The 21,204-nt window shown below is 44.1% G+C and overlaps 1 protein-coding gene across 1 annotated transcript; it reads left to right on the plus strand.

Annotated features, from left to right (window-relative positions):
* Positions 1-223: 223 nt before the first annotated feature.
* Positions 224-10,117, plus strand: LOC119308624 (calmodulin-binding receptor-like cytoplasmic kinase 3). The gene is made up of 7 exons (XM_037584753.1): positions 224-1,119; positions 1,931-2,188; positions 3,389-3,651; positions 3,879-4,044; positions 4,120-4,209; positions 8,625-8,923; positions 9,638-10,117. Exons 1-7 carry the CDS (start codon positions 816-818, stop codon positions 9,845-9,847), a joined length of 1,590 nt encoding a protein of 529 aa, XP_037440650.1. The 5' UTR covers positions 224-815; the 3' UTR covers positions 9,848-10,117.
* The last annotated feature ends 11,087 nt before the right edge of the window (positions 10,118-21,204 follow it).

The following is a 21,204-nucleotide window of genomic DNA, read 5'->3' on the forward strand; positions in this document are numbered from 1 at the left end:
GCTTCCAAAAGGACTCTTTTGAGAATGTTCTGGGGCTCCTGGGCTCACCGTTGGATGTAAAATCCCATGGCCAAGATCACATCGTATCATGGGAGCATTTTCGCTCCCGTATCACCTGATATGCACTCCCCACCCCGGTCCGCACCTGCCAGCAGCCGGTGACGTTGCCACCCGGAAGTTACCGGCGCCGCCGGTTCCCACCCCACCCCGTCTCTCCGGTCTCTGCCTTGACCCTCCAACTCTTCCCACCTTCTTCGGGCAGGCTTCGCTTCAGCTCAGCTGAGTAGGGAGCTGCAAAGATATTTCCTTTCTTCTTTTCCGTCTGCCCCCCCAACTGCTCCGCACTTTCCTTCTCTCCTTCCTTTCTCCCGATCTGAGCAACACCCAGTCGCTCGCTCGATTGATCCCCACAGCTCCGATCCTCGAGTGGTAAAGTAGCCAGATTAGTCGGCGTTCTGCTTCCTGCTCAGCCCAGATTAGATTTGCTTGTCTTGTTGTTTTTGTGCTGGGGCGCTCGCTCCAATTCGGTCAAGTTTCTACTCCTAGGTCTTCCATGATTTGTTGCCCTTTCTTGGCGTCTAGTTCATCCGCCGCGGAGTAGCCCGATTCACTTGTAGTTGTGTCCCCTTGCTCACGAGTTATAGCCTTGACTTCATTTTGTCTTCTTGGAGGCAAAAAAAATGTCCTCGTTGAGCTAGAGGAGAAGGGGGATGCAAAACTTCGTCGCGCCACTCTTGTATCCCCATTTCTAGGTAGTACATGCTCGTCTCGGGGATGAGATACTTGTGAATTTTACGGTCCAGTTCGTTGTGTCGATGTCTCCTCTGGCTCCCCTGCTCGCTCTGCTCTCCCTTCTCTGCTCTTCTCTGGCTTTGGATTCCGGTTCCGAGCCAACCCTCCTGTGGACCTGTGGAAACGATCAAGTTTCCATCTTGGAGACCTCTGACGGCCTTCAAAACCTGTCCATCAATGGGGTTTTGGTGAAGGACCGTGCTGAAGGCTGCGACAGGCTCCGGTCCTACTTTGGGAGTGGTTGCCTCAGGTGCGATGAGCGGTCGCAATCCTGGAGGGGTGCGTGGATGCGCTACTGCAGCGATGATGGGAGTCAATCTAGCTATGGTGAGTGGCTTCTAGGTTTCTAGCTTCAGCTGTGTCCGCAGTTTGTTCAATATGTTTATGTTTGTATAAGAGCTTGAATTGGCAAGTATATATGGAACTTTGGTCATTTGATGACCCGGTGCATGTCCTGGCATGCACCGAGTAGTAATGAATTTTTGAACTGAAAATGGACAAAGTGACTGGTCAAGTCTAGCCAAATATTAGTTGCTGTACCTGAATTTGTTTTATATTCGACTCAAAATGCTTGACTGCGGTTGCTGGATTGTGCTGTGCTGAACCTATATTATAAATTTATCATGTATGAAAAGATCGGCACAACAATAGGGAAAAAGAGGTTATACAATTGATAAAATCGGCAAAAAGCTGGTCAAGACAAATAGGATTATCATAATGCACTACAATACCAAACACAACCTAAGTACCATATATCTGAATTTTGAGGTATGATTCTGTTTACAACACATACATTGTACTGACTGATTCTGTTTACAACACATGAATTGTACTGATCGAAGCTGTTGTTGGTACTTTGTGTAACACTAGCATTCATGCATCCTACTATTATTCTTTAGTTTGGGTGTAGACGTCGGTTCTATGGGAATGCCACTTCTATTCTATGCCATAGACTGACTATATCCGTTAATGTGAGCCGTGGGTGTACAGACCCACCACTCAGATTCTTGTCATCTTCAGCTCGAATGAGTGCCTATTTCCTCTATAAATAAATCATTACCTAATTCCTCATAGGTATTCTAGTTACTTGTATATTTTTTAAGTTCTGTTTACACACATGCTTTGTTATGAAATGTAGTAACTTCAACTCCAAACATACCAAGGAGGCTTTTGAAGCAGTCGTCAGAGAATGGCGCAAAAGCTGAAGATGACCCATGTGGGAACACGGGTCTACACGAAAATAAACATGATGCCAATGGTTCTTCCGAAAAAGAGGATCCTCTGTTGGCTGTGCCAGGTGTGCTTCTCATATGCTGTGGTCTCATGCTCCCATGTTTTCATGCCGAAAGAAAAGAAGGAAGAAGACACAATACTACATCCATTCAGCGCAATGCTGGTGAGTCAATACATCATGTGTTATTGTCCTTTTTTCCTTTTATAACAAATGTGTTATTGTCCGTTGATATTTGGGAAAAGCCAATTCTTGCTGTCATCCTTGTAGTGGGATCAAAAGTAAATACACCAAAATATTAGTAGTTGTCTGGACTCAAATTGGAGTAGGCTAATTTGGGATAATCGTTTTTAAAAAGTCTATCTTGTTCAAGCACTATACTGGGTATGCTTGGTCAATAATAATGCATGCATGAGAGTTTGGTTACAAAGATGTTGATATTGGGTGATGTTCACACCACCACCCTCAAATCACACATTTTTTTAGTTATTAGTTGGACGCCTGTGTGTTGCTACAAAAGTGATATTAGTATATCCAATCATGTGAAACGTCTATATTCATACAAAACGGATGCGAAAAAAAAGACTGAACATCAGAAAAAGTGGCAATGCAGAAATAGAAAACCGTAAACCTGACCATAACGCGTAAAAAGAGAGCCCACACAATGACACAAGATAGTGGAGAGTGTGAGCAGATGACCCCACATGCCAGCAACTTAGGTTCAGTGAAGAGGAAGTAAGATGGCAAACAGACCATCAACTTTAATATTTGCAAACTTTTAATCTACCTGTTAGATACCAGCCCAGCTTCTCCCAACTACGGTGTCCATTTCCGTAGTAGGTCAGCCATACCATTTCCACACCCGCCGTGTGAACTTATGAGGAAATGATTCTGTTAAGATTATAAAATGTTATACCTATGTCAAGTTTAATAATCTTTCATTGCGTAATGTTGGTTCAATATTATATAGCTCTTCTTGTGCGATGCTCATCTTACTGGTTCAGTTTAGATGTCCTTTCATCTCATTGCACACAGATCATTGGCAGAGTTAATGCGCTGCATTTTTCACGTATGTTGACCATATTAATCTATATCCATCTACCTGATATGAATCAATAAGCAATGAATAGGTTTATTGGACTAAAATGTTCCCTGGAAGAACCACAACAGAGTATTTACAAATTTATAGTTAACCACTTTGGGAATCATTTGAATACTTTCATATTGCGTGAACTATCTCAGTTCTGAAATGCGCCTCCGACTGTTAAATGGTTTGTAGGATCAATGTTTTATGACAGTGTCCATTGCGGTCCACTGTTAACCTTTGTTGCATTCTTCTCTAAACAATCAAATGTTTCTTTACAGTTGATTCTCTTTCATCCTTCGACGTAAGCACATCATCCGAGAAGATCCCACCAACTCCACATCGAATACCTCCAAGCCCATCTAGATTCGCACCGTCTCCACATATTGCTCGAGTTGGATCTGTTGACTTAAGTGTCCAGCAGATTCTCAGGGCGACTCAGAATTTCTCACATTCATTTAAATTGGGTGAAGGAGGATTTGGGACTGTCTACAGGGCTGTATTGTCAGATGGCCAGGTTGTTGCAGTCAAGAGAGCTAAAAAGGTAGTGGCATGCTATTGTTTCTTATATTTTGCTGTTATTATTGATACTTCATCAAACTGTCTTGGTTGCGTATGTGTTCATTATATTTGCTCAATTAAGATTTTCTTTTGGATGAAATGCGGCACAACTTATACAGTTACTAGGAGCACTTCTTCAGGTGGAAACTGTGATTTTAGTTCTTTGGTTCTCTGCTAGCGACGCATAATTGGCTCTATTATTTATTACAGGATCAGTTTGCGGGTCCCAGTGACGAGTTCAGCAATGAAGTAGAACTGCTTGCTAAGATTGACCACCGGAATTTGGTGAGATTACTGGGTTATACTGATAAAGGAAATGAGCGTATTATTATCACTGAGTATGTTCCAAATGGCACTTTGAGAGAACATCTCGATGGTAAATAGCATTTCCTGCCCTTGCTGTTTGGTTAAGCTTCAACTGTTATATACTTATATGTATACAATTCTGCAGGCCAACATGGCAGAACCCTGGATTTTAATCAACGCCTAGAAATTGCGATTGATGTTGCTCATGCACTCACTTATCTCCATCTATATGCAGGTAGACAATCTACATGCTTATTCCATGGATATTGATGCGCTGCAACTTAAATACGTTAGATTCAACATTATGAACTTAGTGAATGATATAAATGAATTAGGTTAAGCAATTTTTTTTTCGAGTTTGCTATTTCACTTCTAGATGTGAAATAGTTATCTCACATCTAACTCCTAAGCCTTTTGATGAAAAACTTTACGATTCGTATTCCTTTTAAAATGTGCGCTCACACGGTTCTTTGTTTCTCTCCGTACATTGTTTGCTTGTCCCGTTTCAGGTAGCTGGCTCGTATAGGTTCTTCTTATTATGGGCTGCAGTCTATATGGGCTGCTGCATTTTTTCTTTTTGTAGTTTCTTTTTTTCTTCTTTTTCCTGTTTCATTATTTGTTCCAAATTATGAAATATTTTAGTTTCTTGTTTTTGTCTTTTATTTATATTTTATATTTTTTTACTTTTCCATTTATTTTTTTATTTTTTTTATTTCATGAAAAAATCACACTGTCGTCTATTTGGTTTAAATGTCCTGCAGATCTTGATCGCGGATAATTTTGTCGCCGCATCCCGTATCACGTTGTGCATCTGGTGTCTACTTGACGACCTGCTTGTGTCTGCGTTTTGTTTTGGACCGTTTTACGACGCGATCTAGGGGTCCCGTTTCAGATTGGTTTTGCTAATTCTCATCTAGATAAAAGTTAACAGTGTTCCATCTAACTCATATACTGTTAGATATACGTGCTTACGTGCTTTTGAGTTGCGCTTGTTGTCGTGTTTTTTGTTCGTCCTTTATGAAGCAGTGAGGCCCGATATGATTTTTTAGCAGGTCGTTTTTATATTTTTATATTTTTGTGTATTGGCTTTATTTTGTGGGCTGTATCATTTTTGTGGAGGGTCACCTATCTTTGTATTCCTTGTTTTGTTTATTTTGTTGTTTAGTTGCAGAGAGCGCACGCAGATTGTTTTCTTTCGCATTTGCTAAATCTCATCTAGATGAGATTTATTGATGTCTCATCTAAGTTTATAATCATCTGATTTGTTTAATGTTCGCATAAATTCGATCATGTGCGTCCGTGTCAGCTCGTTCTTTTTTGTTGTCCATCCTCTTGTCCCATTTTGTTTTGTGTCGGCCTGTTCTCGCGTTTCTTTTCACATGGGCGCATACATGTTGTCATTTGGGAGGCATGGCCCATTTCGTTTTTGTTCTTTTTTTGCTCTACCTTTTTTGTGGCGTGGTGGAGAAATTGTAGTCGACCCTCAACTTGTAAATGGATTCGTACTTGTCCCAGTTGCAAGTTCAAACTTGACTCACAACTGGGTATGTGTTTTGTTTTTCATCCTAATTGCAAGTCCATACTCGACTCGCAACTGGGCTTGTAGTTTGCTATTGTCCTAGTTGCAAGTTCACCCTCAACTCGAAAAGAATATCGTTGTTTTGTGTAGTTGTCCTAGTTGCAAGTCCGCCCTTGACTCGCAACTAAGCATATAGTTTGTTTCATCCCGGTTGCAAGTTCACCCTTGATTCACAACTGGGCTCATAGTTCATAGTTGTCACAGTTGCAAGTTCGCCCCAGACTTACAACTAGGCCTATAGGTTTTGTTGTTGTCCCAGTTGCAAGTCTATCTAAACTCGCAACTCGTATTATAGTTTTGTTTACTTGTTCAAGTTGCAAGTCCACCCTCAACTCGCAACTCATATCGAAGTTTTGTGTAGTTGTTCCCGTTGCAAGTCTATCCTCGAGTCGCAACTAGGTTCATAGATTGTTTCATCTTAGTTGCAAGTCGACCCTTGACTCACAATTGGGCTCGTAGTTATCCTAATTACAAGTCCATCCTCGACACGCAAATGGCCTCATAGTTGTCCCAGTTGCAAGTCCACGCTTGACTTGCAACAGGGTATGTGTTCTGTTTTCATCCCGGTTGTAGATCTACACTCGACTCGCAACTGGTCTTGTAGTTTTTATTATGCCAGTTGCAAGTTCACCCTTGTCTCGCAAATGATATCGTAATTTTGTGTTGTTTTTGAAGTTGTAAGTCTATCCTTGACTCGCAACTAGGCTTATAATTTGTTTTATTTCAGTTGCAAGTCCACCCTTGACTCGCAACTGGGCTTGTAGTTTTATAGTTGTCCCAGTTGCAAGTCCACCCTCAACTCGCAATAGGGCCATAGTTTTGTTGTTATCCCAGTTGTCCATGGGTTGGTGTAGTTGTCCGAGTTGCAAGCCCACCACTCGACTCGCAACTAGAGCCTGTGTTTTTTTTCATCACAGTTGCAAGTCCACCCTTGACTTGCAATTGGCACCATAGTTTATTTCATCCCAGTTGCAAGTCTACCCTTGACTTGCAACTAGGTTTGTAGTTGTCCAAGTTGCATTTGCATCATCGACTCGAAAATGGGATTATAGGTTGTCCTAGTTGCAAGTCCACCTCGACACACAACTAAGCACTGTTTTCTTTTCATCCCAGTTGCAACTACACGCTCTAAGTCGTAACTGGGCTTGTATTTTGTTCTTGTCTCAATCGCAAGTCCACCCCCGACATGCAAATGGTACCGTAGTTTTGTGTAGTTGTCCGAGTTGCAAGTACGCCCTTGACTCACAACTAGGACCGTAGTGCATTTCATCCTAGTTGCAACACCCTTGACTCGCAACTCGACCTTTGTTTTTTTATTCTAGTTGCAAGTTCACCCTTGACTCGCAACTGGACACGTAGTTTATTCCATCCTAGTTGCATGTTGACCCTTGACTCGCATCGGGGCTCGTAGTTTCATAGTTGTCATAGTTGCAAGTTCACATTCGACTCGGAATTAGACTTGTGTTGTTTCACCCTTGTTGTAAGTCCATGTTCGACACACAACTGGGCCCTAAGTTGTAGGTGTCCCGGTTGCAAGTCCACCCTCGACTCGCAACTGGGCTTGTAGTTGTAGTTCCCCAAGTTGCAAGTGCACCATCGGCTCACAATTGGGGCTTGTAGCTATAGTTGCCTTAGTTGCAAATCCACCCTCGACTCAACTGAGCCCGTAGTTTGTTTTGATCCAAGTTGCAAGCCCACCCGCGACTCGTAACTAGGCATATAGTGTGTTTGTCATCCCAGTTGCAACTCCACCCTCGACTCGCAACCAGGCTTGTAGTTTGTTCTCACCCCAGTTGCAAGCCCACCCATAACTCGCATCTAGGACTATAGTTGTTGTTGCCTCAGTTGCAAGCCTACCCTCGGCTCGCAACTGGGACCGACCTTTTTTATTCGCACCTAATTGCAAGCTCGCCTTCGACTTGCAACATGGCTTGACCTTCTTTTTGTTCACACTCAGTCGCAAGTCCACTCTCTACTCACAACCGGGTTCGAATTTTTGTTGTTGCCCAAGTTGCAACTCCACCATCAACTTACAGCTAGGCTTTGTAGTTTTTTGGTGCCACCTCAATTAAAATTTCACCTCAGTTGCAAGTCGATCATATGTGACTCACAACTGGTCTCCAAATTCACGACCAATTTTTTGAATCCACAAGCAAATTTTGAATGCGCTATTTTTTATTGAAATCACAAATATTTTTGGAACTCATGAGTATTTTTTTTTCAGATTTTCATTTTTTATAGTCGCAAACATTTTTCAAGCTCGTGAACATTTTTTGTACCCGCCAAGTTTGAGGACATTTTTCAAAGCAGTGCATAATATTTAAATTCATCAAGTTTTATTAAAATATTTACTTGAAAAATGTAAGCTTTTTACCTGAAAGCGCTTTCATCATTTGAAAAGAAAAAAATAATAATGCCCAAGTAGATGCTTTTTTGGGACGTACAGGCTTTTTGTGCTTTTTCTTAAGGTTAGTGTGATGCAAGGTACAACCGATTGTTATTTTCACGATCATTATTTTTCTTCGAGCAGCCCAAGTGGGAATCGTGAGCCACGTTAGGGATGGGCTGGACGTTAGCTACATGAGTGATTAAAGGGGCAGCCCCAGTGCATGTAGCTCCCGCTTGCGCAGGGAGTGCATGTAGCTCCCGCTTGCGCAGGGTCTGGGGAAGGGTCCGACCACTTTGGGTCTATTGTACGCAGCCTTTCCCTACATTTCTGCAAGAGGCTGTTTCCAGGACTTGAACCCGTGACCTCATGGTCACAAGGCAGCAGCTTTACCACTGCGCCAAGGCTCCCCTTCACATGAGTGATTCTCAAAAAAAATTAAAAAGCTACGTGAGCGAGGTTAGCGATTCTTTTTTTTTTGCCACACAAAAAATGATGATGTCATATTTAGATGTGAGATATTATCTCACATCTAGATGAGATATAGACAGACCCATTTTTTCTGGCATATGGCAGTGTTATTTTTGTTAGCTATTTAGCTATGGCAATTTCGGAAACTTGTTTTGATGGAATTTGTTATTGGAAATAATGTTTGAGGGACTGAGAACTTCTATAATGTGAACAGAGAAGACAATAATCCATCGCGATGTGAAGTCATCAAACATACTTCTGACAGACAGCTACCGGGCCAAGGTGTCGGACTTCGGGTTTGCTAGAAGTGGCCCTAGTGACACAGAGAAGACACACATCTCCACAAAAGTGAAAGGAACTGCTGGCTACCTGGACCCTGAGTACCTAAGAACGTACCAGCTCACTCCTAAAAGTGATGTCTTCTCTTTTGGCATACTTCTTGTAGAAATTATTTCTGCCCGTCGACCTGTAGAGCTGAAGCGGGCCGCTGAAGAGAGGATTACTATCAGATGGGTATGTCAGATGACTTTTTCTTTCATTTCCAATGCATGACTATCAGTTCTAGTAATGATAAAAGTATGGTTTGTTAGTACTCTTATCATTCCCTTCAGAATGTCATCTTGGAATGTCTACCCAAACCTTAAAAACTAGACCAGTACCATACACAGAGTTATTTAGACTTACCGCGTGTAAATGATGTTAATTGGTTTATTTCAGTCAATATTTATACAATTATATTTTTATAACTGTTTTGACATATTAGTAGACAATATTCGTGAAAGGTGTATTACTATTACAGAGATGTCATGCTGTTATTGACCTAATCTTATCCGTTCAGAACTTTGTGCCCAGTTTAAAATATACTACCTCCGTCTGGGTTTATTAGCCTTGTATTTTGGGTTAAAGTTTGACCTTTGATTTAACTACCAAAAAATAAGTTATATACCAAAAAAGTAGTATCATTGGAAACCTCTTTTGAATATGAATCCGACAATATAAGTTGTGACATACAATATATACTGTGTTAGTCAAATCTACGGTCAAAATTCGACACAAAATACGAAGGGGACCAATAAACCCAGACGGAGGTAGTACATGTAATATCATAGCAGCAGATCTCTAGCAAAACTCACTTGCAATGAAAAAGTAGGTTGACATTTCATTTTTTTTGTGTCCCCAACATGAGAAAGATGATGGGTATTTCATTTAACTCTGTATTTTCCATAGACTTTCAAGAAATTCAATGAAGGCAACATGAGAGAGATACTGGACCCGCTGCTGGAAGATCGCGTGGACGAGGAGGTGTTGGAGAAGCTTCTGAGTTTGGCGTTCCAGTGCGCCGCTCCCACGCGGGAGGACCGTCCGACGATGAAGGAGGTCGGGGAGCAGCTGTGGGAGATCAGGAAAGAGTATGGGAAGAGCGTCAGGAGAGCGTGAAATCATGTGCTCTTTTAACCACGACCAGAGCATACACAAATTCTTTCCATGAACATCTTGATGGTAATGTTTTGTGCTTTTGAACAATGTACAGACGAACCAGCAATTTGTGTCCCTTCCTAACCACTTTGCAGTCTTCTTTCTCCGTGGACTTAAATTTCTCTCTGAAGTTTGTTCTCAGTTTAGACAGACGAAATGAAATTTGAAATTTGTCTGTACCGATCTTTCACTTCGTTGATCTGGAACCAAGCAAGTATCCCTCTGTTGTTTCGAGGAAAGTGTTGAAATAGGAACTTCATATTTTTTTTAGGTTGCAAAACGACGGACCATGTTTCTCACTTTTTTCTACAGGAAAGGCCGTCAGCTTTATTAATATCAGAACAACATTACATCACCCACAAGCTTTATTAATATCAAAACAACATTACATCATTCACAATCTTGTTGACAAGACAATGTGCTTGTTACAGTAATCGAGTTCGTCAGTCCAACTAAACGAGTTCTTATTACAGTAATTGAAATTAGCTAGCACATTGCTTGATTAGCTGAACAAAAACAATGTTTACAAAAGACGTTCCCAATCATTGAAGCTAAGTCTAAACTTCTGCAAAGATCGCTGCAGCATCTGCTGCGTCCCACCATCTTGATTGGGCAATACAAAAGTTGATCACCTGTGGGGAGTCGGATTCCACACAAGTGATCACTTATAGATAGTCTTGATTGGCCAATACAAAAGTTGATCATCTGTAGGGAGTCTGGTTCCACAGAAGTGATCACTTGTAGGTAGTCTTGATTGGCCAATACAAAAGTTGATCACCCGTAGGAAGTCTGATTCCACAGAAGTGATCACTTGTAGGTAGTCTTCATTGGCCAATACAAAAGTTGATCACCTGTAGGCCTTGTTCGGTTCCATGAAAAATGAGAGGGATTGGCAGGGATTGGCAGGGATTAAATCCTATCTAGTTCAAATTTTCCCCAAATCCTGTCCATTCCACTCCAATCCACTTGAGGAGTGGCTTAACCGAACAAGGCCGTAGGGAGTCTGATTCCACAAAAGTGATCTTGTAGGTAGTCTTGATTGGCCAATACAAAAGTTGATCACCTGTGGGGAGTCTGATTCCACAGAAGTGATCACTTGTAGGGAGCCTGATTCCGCCTCTGCCCGATGGAAACCTAGCGAGTTAGCAAATTCCAGTCCATTATGCATTGCCATTGCCTCGGTGGTAATACCATCAACAACAAAATAGATATGTTAGAATAAATCCGAGGCCACCTTCGATCATTCGAGGACCAAGCAATCACACGAGCACGACACCGAGTTTGTTAACGAGGTTCACAGATATGGCTACATTCCGGGGCCTGACTATGGACGCTCCTCGCCATGACACCGCTACAATACCGCACTCGGTCGCCCTGGATGCCGGCATGTGCCGCTGGCTTCCCCCGCGTTCCTGTGCTATTATGTTGGCATAGAGTTACATCGTGTGTTTACCCTCGCTATATATGAGAGGCCTAGAATACAAGTGTCCTACTTGAACACGACTCTATATCCTATCTAAGCACAATAGACTACAAGTCCAACTGTAACCTACATTGTACACAATATTCGACACAACTCTAACAAACTCCACCTTGGCGAATATTCTCCACCACCATGAATTCGTCAATGCGTCAAACTTCCATGTACATTGGACTTGAGCTTTGTAGAAAATATAGGATGGCAATACTGTTGTATTATTGATCTGATCCTCGTAGGGGTATATATAGAGTACAAGAGTACAACGTGCGGTGAGACTTGGAGTACAAGACAAGTCATAGTATATTAAAACTAATTCCATCTCCATCTATCCTTATCTCTAACTAAACACGTTTATATTCTAACACCCCCCCTCAGTCGTAGCGGGAGTGAAGCGGACGAGTATGACTGAATTTGAAATCTTGTGCTTTCATCGCCTTCTCCGCTGCGCCATCATCAACTGCGTCTCTGATGGGTCGGCACCTAGGGCGGTGACTGCGTCCCCTTCTGGTGCCTTCCTTGTCTCTCCTCTCTTCCCTCCCGCAGTCACAGCGGGAGTGGCGTGAACGCTGGTGACGACGCGGATGCTGTTGACTGGAGTTGTTGCCGATATGTTGTTGTGGACGTAGCCATTAATGTCAATGTCGAGGTAGGCGATCATGGTGATGTAGCCGTGGTCGAGGTAGTCGCAGTTGATGGTGTGGTCGTCGTGGATGATGAAGCCGCACAAAGCCTGGAGGCGCAAAGAAATGCGCTATGACGGAACTGCAGACGTGGACGATGCACCTTGCGGATGTCACAGGGTGCTGTTGGCGATGAGTCCACCGGTTTTTCCAAGACGAGAGGAAGCCCATCGAGCACACATCGATTTTGCCAGAACCGTGTGGCCGTGTAGGGTCATCATCAAAGTGACGTCGTGTCGACGCAGTCGTGCTGTCATGGATGACGCGGTCGATGCCATCGTCGTGACGCGGTCATTGCCATCATCGAGGTCGTGTCTTGCAGAAAAGTCTGTCAGAGGACACTAGGTGTCCATCTTGTGAACAAGGTGGTGGCGGTGTGTTGACGATGATGGTATGAAGACCACGTTGATAAAGACCTTGGCGATGAAGTGTCGGTGATGGCGTCGCAACGGCGTGTCGATGATAATGTGTCGCTTGAAGGCGTTCCTCGCGGCGACCAAGTGTCGATGCCGTGTCACGCCGGAGAAGTCGATGAAGATTGCATCTCGCTCCACACCGGCCTTATGAAGATTTCATCTCGCTCCACACCGGCCTGGCTTGTGGGTGGTGTATGTTGAGATCACTTCTCGTAGACGTGCTCGACGAAGTATATTGGCTTGTAGCTTGGCGTAGTCGTACAGTTTGATTTTGATGATGCGGTGCGGGGTGGTACAGATCGCTCGATGATTCCGTGCTGATGGCTTGGTGTAGGCGATCCGTGCGGCTCGGCATAGACACGTCGAGATAGCCCCAGTGGAGCTGTTTGGCCCACACCTGTTCCGATGCGACCGCGGATGCGAGAGCTCGGTGTAGTCGATCTGCGTGGTCGCCAGATACATGTCTTGCATCCATCGGTGCGCGCGACATCAGGATGTGTCGTTGTTGGATTTTGCATGTATTGACTGGAAGCCACACATATATAGAGTATATATGAATCATGCATGCACGTACCGGAGACAGATACCTATACCGGCCGGTTAGCGTTGAAGAAGATCGCCCGCAGGAGCGGTTGCTGCTTGACTGGCGCGTGTGGGCATGGAGGTCGTGTGGGTCGATGGAGCCGGGTCATGGAGGCATGCCGATGGAGTCTCTGTCAGTGGGGAGATTCGCTTTCGCGAGTCCGCCCTCCCGTGATCGTCTCACACGATCGATCTTCGCTGATGTCCCCTCGTCCCCGATGCAATCTGCATCGCCTCCACCCACATGAGCTGGGTTGGCTGCACACTGCCAAGATCGATTTGAACCGATTTCCGCCGGATGGATAGAAGGTCGGAGAGATCTAGGGATTTATATTTGTAGCTAAGAAAAATTGATCTAATAGGAATTTCGAATTTTGGATCTAATCTAAGGAATTGATCTAAGCTACAAGAACCGATCTAATCTTCGATTGATCGGGTGGTGCACCCCCCGGGGAGAAAAGATTGATCTTCCGGGGGTGGCGCGCTGCGAAAGTGGTGGGTGATCTAGAATCGGTGTCGTGAGACTAACCGCTCTGATACCATATAGAAAATATAGGATGCAATATTGTTGTATTATTAATCTGATCCTCGTAGGGGTATATATAGAGTACAACGTGTGGTGAGACTTGGAGTACAAGACAAGTCATAGTATATTAAAACTAATTCTATCTTCATCTCTCCTTATCTCTAACTAAACCCGTTTATATTCTAATAAGCTTATCCTATGAGTACCGCTGCTACTCCAAAAGACTTGATGTGACTCCACTTGCAACTTGTAGTCCATTCTTTTCTTGACCACAGTCAATGCTCGAGCAAAATTAAATTCCACATTGCTCTTGTTTGCGCTCCCAACTTCAAGAGTATCAGTCCAACGCATTACACACTGATTACTGACCTGCATGAAAGTGAACAACTCATATATTGGGTGTCACACATAAGAGTTACCTGAACTCAACATCACTGCTCTTCCTTGACCGCCTATCTGAAACTTGAAGGAATTTCACAGTTGCTTGTAGTCATCCCGAATCAAATTCGCAGTTGTCTCACCACATGTATAACCACCAGAGCCTTGGTCCGTCTCCATGTCCCGTGCGTACCGCACGCCTCGCGGCTATTACCACGTCGATCCACTGCTGTCCCGGTCGAGTCTCAAGGGTCGCGAACCCACACCACTCAACCCTGACCACAGAGTACCATCGATCATAATCGATCGAAGACGAGTTTCATGTTTTTATCAGACCACTGGGCTCTAGTCCGAACTATGTGTCGCTCGCTTTTTCCAGCTGAATAGGCTTCGATCTCTGGATCCTTACACCGTAGCCCCTTAATCTAGCTCCACCTTCAACATGACTCCATAGTAGATGATCAGTCCACCATCGCGCCGCATCAACTTCAAGCTCTGTGTGAACACCACCTTGAATCAACCCCGCGCCATAGTCTTGTCGAAGCCACACAAGCCCTCAGGCCTGCGCCACGTGTTTCCACGCCCCAAAAGCCGGTCACCATCAGCATCACGCTCCTATGTCGATGCCGCTGATCCCACCACCATCTTCTGTTCCAATCGACTCACGTCGATCTGTCAGACTATCTAGTCCGACCCAGCCTAACTCGTTCGACTGTACGACACGCTCGAGGCTCCCAAATCGTCTTTCACGAATTTCCATCCATCACCGCTGACATGACTTCCCGCAACGCCTTCAAGCATCCCTGTTGTGCTAACAAATCTTTCCTTGTCTGCCATAAACCAAGGTTTTCAGTTCCGTAAACTTCTCCACCTCAAACCTGGTACCCGTTGACGCCATGGTTCTTTGTATGGCTGACTCATAAAAAATTACCTGAGCTATCCATGTGATGTGCAAGTACATTACATGTGTACTACTAGTAGCGGATCCAACTACTTGATCTTCACATGAAAGCAACTCCTGGCTCAACTCTCGATGCTAGTGTTGCTTTGCCTAAGCCATGATGGATGTATAAACTATGGATATTTTCCTTTGCTGATCTGATCTGCCTCTATCTCGTGTCATGATACGAGGACTTGGTCCTCTTTTTGGTCCAAAACAAATCCCACTTACCTTGCATATTCAACAACAATCTTCACGTACACGTCCATACCTTCCCGTACGGGCACACGAACCGCTGGGCAACGCCCACTGCATCGCAGCCAGCAGCTGCCTCGCGCCATGGGCCCTGCGGCCTCGGCCAACCTAGCTAGGCCAGCCCTTCGCCGTGCCACCAATTAGTTTGCATCTGCTTGCGATTCCACGCTGCCGCCCCACGCGCCCGCTGCTACGATCCCGCTCAAAACCATGATCGCCTGCTGCTCCCATAGTCTGATTGCTATTACGCGGCTTCCGATATATCTCGTTGCCACCGTTCCGATCTGCCCGATCAGTTTCAACTCCACAACTGCAATCTCTCGGCTTCGCTTCATCTATATCAACAATCCAAGACCTGCGATCAACCTAGCTCTGATACCACTTGTTAGAATAAATCCGAGGCCACTGTCGATCATTCGAGGACCAAGCAATCACACGAGCACGACACTGAGATTTATTAACGAGGTTCACCGATATGGCTACATCCCCAGGGCCTGACTATGGGTGCTCCTTCTCATGACACCGCTACAATATCGCACCCGGTCACCCTAGACGCCGGCACGTGCCGTCGGCTTCCCCTGCGTTCCTGTGCTATTATGTTGGCATAGGTTACATCGTGTGTCTACCTTCGCTATATATGAGAGGCCTAGGATACAAGTGTCCTACTTGAACACGACTCCATATCCTATCTAAACACAATACTACTACAAGTTGAACTGTAACCTACATTGTACACAATATTCGACACAACTCTAACAAGATATAATTGCACTATGTTGCCAGAAAATTACGCCACTCGTCCCTTATGATGGTTGTTGTTGCTCCTACTCCTTCCTCTATAAAAAACGCCACATCAACATTTAGTTTTATGAATTTTGCCTCAGGTCTGGACCATTTGTGATCAAATTCCATGCCCGCTGGAAGTTGCTCGCTATTGCTATGACAGCGAGTGATCATCTGAAGGGTGGTGGAGAAGGAGAAGCTTCATTATGTGTAATCCGACACCTGATCTACCAAAAGCACCAGCAACCCTCCACCAAGACTTGGTTAACATCCAAATTTGGCATAATTTGAGCTTGGACTAGATGATAGGAGAAGCAAATGTTCCATGATAATCGACCCAGACCGATCAACATGAATCGCTGAAGAGATCCTTGGCATGGAACATATTTTCGCGTATACCTTTTAGCTGGACGATTCCGTGCAGTAATCTCCCACAAAAAATTTGAAATTTACGTGGGACTTGAACTTTTCATAGAGCGCTTCAAACAGCCGGCTGTGTAGAGTTTCCCGGGTGAGATAGCATGTTTGCATAGCCTCTGTAAGAGTGCATCACTGAACATGATATGTTGTGCGTGCTGAAAACACACCCGTCCTATTCAGGTGTCAGACGACGACGGGATGAAGTCCTCAAAGCCCTGAACATTAAGAGGGATTTGCAAAATTCTTCAAGCATCAACTAGATTAAAGAGAGTATTTCGAATGAGCTACTCGTCCCACGAGCCCAAAAGTTGGATCAATAAGGTCGCTGACCAAGGATAAATCAGTTTGACCGCTAGGAGTAATAATCATTCTGTTAGGGCTTGAAGGGATCCAAGGGTTCACATTCTCTCCAGCCCAATCCTCCAAATATATCTAAGCTTGAATGTCTCGAGCCCATGGTCGCTATCCTTGACGAATCATCGTGGTCGTCAGGCGCCACCACCACCCTCGTCAAGCACCGTTGTCCTAGTCCGCCTCCACGAAGCGCCGCCGCCGTACTTGAGCAAGGGTCGATCCCGCTGTCCTTGGTCAAGCACCGTCGCCGTCCTCGTTCGCCTCCACCAAGCTCCGCCACCGCCGCCCTTGACTAAGGGCCGATGCTGCCGTCCTTGGTCAAGCGTCGTCCACATTGGATCCTGTCATCTCGCGCCGCCCCACAGCAGATCCTGCCGGCGCACGTCGGATCAGGCCGCCTTGGGCTGCCGCAAGCGAGATCCCATCGCCTGGAGCCGATGAGTGATCCCACCGCCTGTAGGCCGAAGCAGCCGGCCACGCATTTCAGTACATCAGTGGAACCAAATTGGAACTTTGTGACCAATCATTTAGCAGTTCGAAGGAGGAGAGGATGGCGATGACGTGCGTTGGTGGGCCTTGTTCGTGGCGGACATCGAGGCCGCATGGCGGATCTCGCTGGCCGACAGCGTGATCTAGCTCCGACGAGAGGCGCTCTGGCTCGTACTCCTCAACAAGCGCGGGGAACGGTGGACACACGCTTGATACATCCATTTTGCATCATGCTTTTATATTGATATTTATTGCATTATGGGCTGTTATTACCTATTTTGGTACAATACTTATGCCTTTTTTCTCTTATTTTACAATGTTTACATGAAGAGGGAGAATGCCGGGAGCTAGAATTCTGGACTGGAAAAGGAGCAAATCTTAGAGATTTATTCCGCACAACTCCAAAAGTCCTGAAAGTTTATGGAGAATTATTTTGGAATATATAAAAATATTGGGCGAAGAAAATACCAGAGGGGACCCACCAGGTAGCCACAAGGGTGGGGGCGCGCCCTACCCCCTGGGCGCGCCCCCTGGCTTGTGGGCCCCATGGCAGGCCTCCGGTGCCCATCTTCTTCTATATGATGTGTTTTGACCTGGAAAAAATCATACAGAAGCTTTTGGGGTGAAGCACCGCCGTCTCGAGGCGGAACCTGGGCAGAAGCAATCTAGGGCTTCGACGGAGCTGTTCTACCGGGGAAACTTCCCTTCTGGAGGGGGAAATCGAAGCCAATGTCATCACCAATGATCCTGTCATCGAGAGGGGGTCAATCTCCATCAACATCTTCACCAACACCATCTCCTCTCAAACCCTAGTTCATCTCTTGTATCCGATCTTTGTCTCAAAACCTCAGATTGGTACTTGTGGGTTGCTAGTAGTGTTTATTAGTTCTTGTAGTTGATGCTAGTTGGTTTATCTGGTGGAAGATCATATGTTCAGATCCTTAATGATCACTAATACTCCTCTCATTATGAACATGAATATGCTTTATGAGTAGTTATGATTGTTCTTGAGGACATGGAATAAGTCTTGTTATAAGTACTCATGTGAATTTGGTATTCATTTGATATTTTGATGAGATGTATGTTGTCTTTCCTCTAGTGGTGTTATGTGAACGTCGACTACATGGCACTTCACCATTTTTTGGGCCTAGGGGAAGGCATTGGAAAGTAATAAGTAGATGATGGGTTGCTAGAGTGACAGAAGCTTAAACCCTAGTTTATTTGGATCCACATGTTTCGTGTTATGGTTAGATTTATCTTAATTCTTCTTTCGTAGTTGCGGATGCTTGCCAGAGAGGTTAATCATAAGTGGGAGGCTTGTCCAAGTAAGGGCAGCACCCAAGCTCTGGTTCACCCACATATCAAATTATCAAAGTAACGAACGCGAATCATATGAGCATGATGAAAACTAGCTTGATAGCAATTCTCATGTGTCCACGGGAGCGCTTTGTTTTATATAAGAGTTCGTCCAGGCTTGTCCTTTGCTACAAAAAGGATTGATCCACCTTGCTGCCCCTTTGTTACACTTGTTACTTGTTACCCGTTACGAGTTATCTTATCACAAAACTAGCTGTTACCGATAATTTCAGTGCTTGTAGAGAATATGTTGCTGAAAACCGCTTGTCATTTCCTTCTGCTCCTCGTTGGGTTCGACACTCTTACTTATCAAAAGGACTACGATACATCCCCTATACTTGTGGGTCATTGATACGTCTCCAACGTATCTATAATTTTTGATTATTCCATGCTGTTATATTATCATTCTTGGATGTTTTATAATCATTTTATAGTCATTCTATATCATTTTGTGGTACTAACCTATTGACATAGTGCCAAGTGCCAGTTGATGTTTTCTGCATGTTTTTTACGTCACATGAAATCAATACCAAACAGAGTCTAGATGCAGCGAAACTTTTTGTGGATTTTTTTGGACCAGAAGACATCCAGTGGGCCAGAGAAGCACTTGGGGGGTGCTCCGAGGGGAGCACAACCCACCAGGGCGCGCCTGGGGGCCCAGGCGTGCCCAGGTGGGTTGTGCCCACCTTGGGTGCCGCCCGAACCGCCTCTTTGCTCTATAAATACCCCAATATTCCAGAAACCCCAGGAGAGTCGACGAAAATCAATTCCAGCCACCGCAAGTTCCATAACCACCGAATCCAATCTAGACACCATCTCGGAGGGGTGCCTCATGTCCATTGGTGCCTCTTCGATGATGCGTGAGTAGTTCTTTTAGAACTACGGGTCCATAGTTAGTAGCTAGATGGCTTCCTCTCTCTCTTTTGATTCTCAATACAATGGTCTCTTGGAGATCCAATGATGTAACTCTTTTTGCGGTGTGTTTGTTGGGATCTGATGAAATTTGAGTTTATGATCAGATCTATCTTTTTATTCATGAAAGTTATTTTAGTCTTCTTTGATCTCTTATATGCATGATTGCTTATAGCCTCGTATTTCTTCTATGATATTTGGGTTTTGTTTGGCCAACTTGATCTGTTTATCTTGTAATGGGAAGAGGTGCTTTGTAATGGGTTCGATCTTACGGTGCGTGATCCCAGTGACAGAAAGGGAAATGACATGTATGTATCGTTGCTATTAAGGATAACAAGATGGGGTCTATTTCTACATAAATAGATCTTGTCTACATCATGTCATCATTCTTATTGCATTACCCCGTTTTTCCATGAACTTAATACACTAGATGCATGCTGGATAGCGGTTGATGTGTGGAGTAATAATAGTAGATGCAGGCAGGAGTTGGTCTACTAATCTTGGACGTGATGCCTATATAACGATCATTGCCTGGATATCATCATGATTATTTGAAGTTCTATCAATTGCCCAACAATAATTTGTTCACCCATCGTTTGCTATTTTTCTCGAGAGAAGCCACTAGTGAAACTTACGGCCCCCGGGTCTCTTCTTTATTTTATTTGCCTTTGTGATCTATTTTTCTTTGCTTTTATTTTCAGATATATTAAACCAAAAATACAAAAATACCTTGCTGCACTTTATTTTATTTGGCGTTCGATCTATCGATATTTACTACTCTCTCACGTCCGTTTGCCAATTTTCGGCGCCGTTACCTGAAAGGGATTGACAACCCCTTTAATACGTCGGGTTGTGAGTATTTGTTATTTGTGTGCAGGTGCTGTTCACGTAGTGTTGCGTGGTTCTCCTACTGGTTCGATAACCTTGGTCTCATCACTGAGGGAAATATCTACCATCGTTGTGCTGCATCATCCCTTCCTCTTTGGGGAAATACCAACGTAGTTCTAGCAGACATCACTCATCAAGACTCTTTTCTGGCGCCGTTGCTAGGGAATGAAGCGCCTCTGGTAAGTGGAATTCGGTAAGGAAACATTTATATAGTGTGCTGAAATTTACTGTCACTTGTTGCTATGGAAAATAATCCTTTGAGGGGTTTGTTCGGGGTATCTTCACCCCGACCGAAAGAGCAAAGAGTTGCCCCTCAACCTACTAAACCTACTGAAAATATTTATTATGAAATTCCTTTGGGTATGATAGAGAAACTGCTAGCTAATCCTTATGTAGGAAATGGAACATTACATCCTGATATGCATCTAATCTATGTGGATGAAGTTTGTGGATTATTTAAGCTTGCAGGTTTGCCCGAGGACGAAGTCAAGAAGAAGGTCTTCCCTTTATCTTTGAAGGAGAAGACATTGACATTGTATAGGCGATGTGATGATACTGGGACTTGGAATTACAACCGATTGAAATTGAAATTTCATCAGAAGTTTTATCCTATGCATCTAGTTCATGATGATCGTAATTATATTTATAATTTTTGGCCTCATGAAGGAGAAAGTATCGATCAAGATTGGGGGAGGCTTAAGTCAATGTTATATTCAGGCTGCAATCATGAGCTCTGAAGAGAAATTATTATTCTAAATTTTTATGCTCGGCTTTCTCGTAATGATCAATCCATGCTCGATACTTCTTGTACTGGTTATTTTATGTAGGAAACTATTGAATTCAAATGGGATTTATTGGA

The sequence above is a fragment of the Triticum dicoccoides genome, chromosome 5B (assembly GCF_002162155.2).
Source record: "Triticum dicoccoides isolate Atlit2015 ecotype Zavitan chromosome 5B, WEW_v2.0, whole genome shotgun sequence".
Classification (NCBI taxonomy): domain Eukaryota; kingdom Viridiplantae; phylum Streptophyta; class Magnoliopsida; order Poales; family Poaceae; genus Triticum; species Triticum dicoccoides.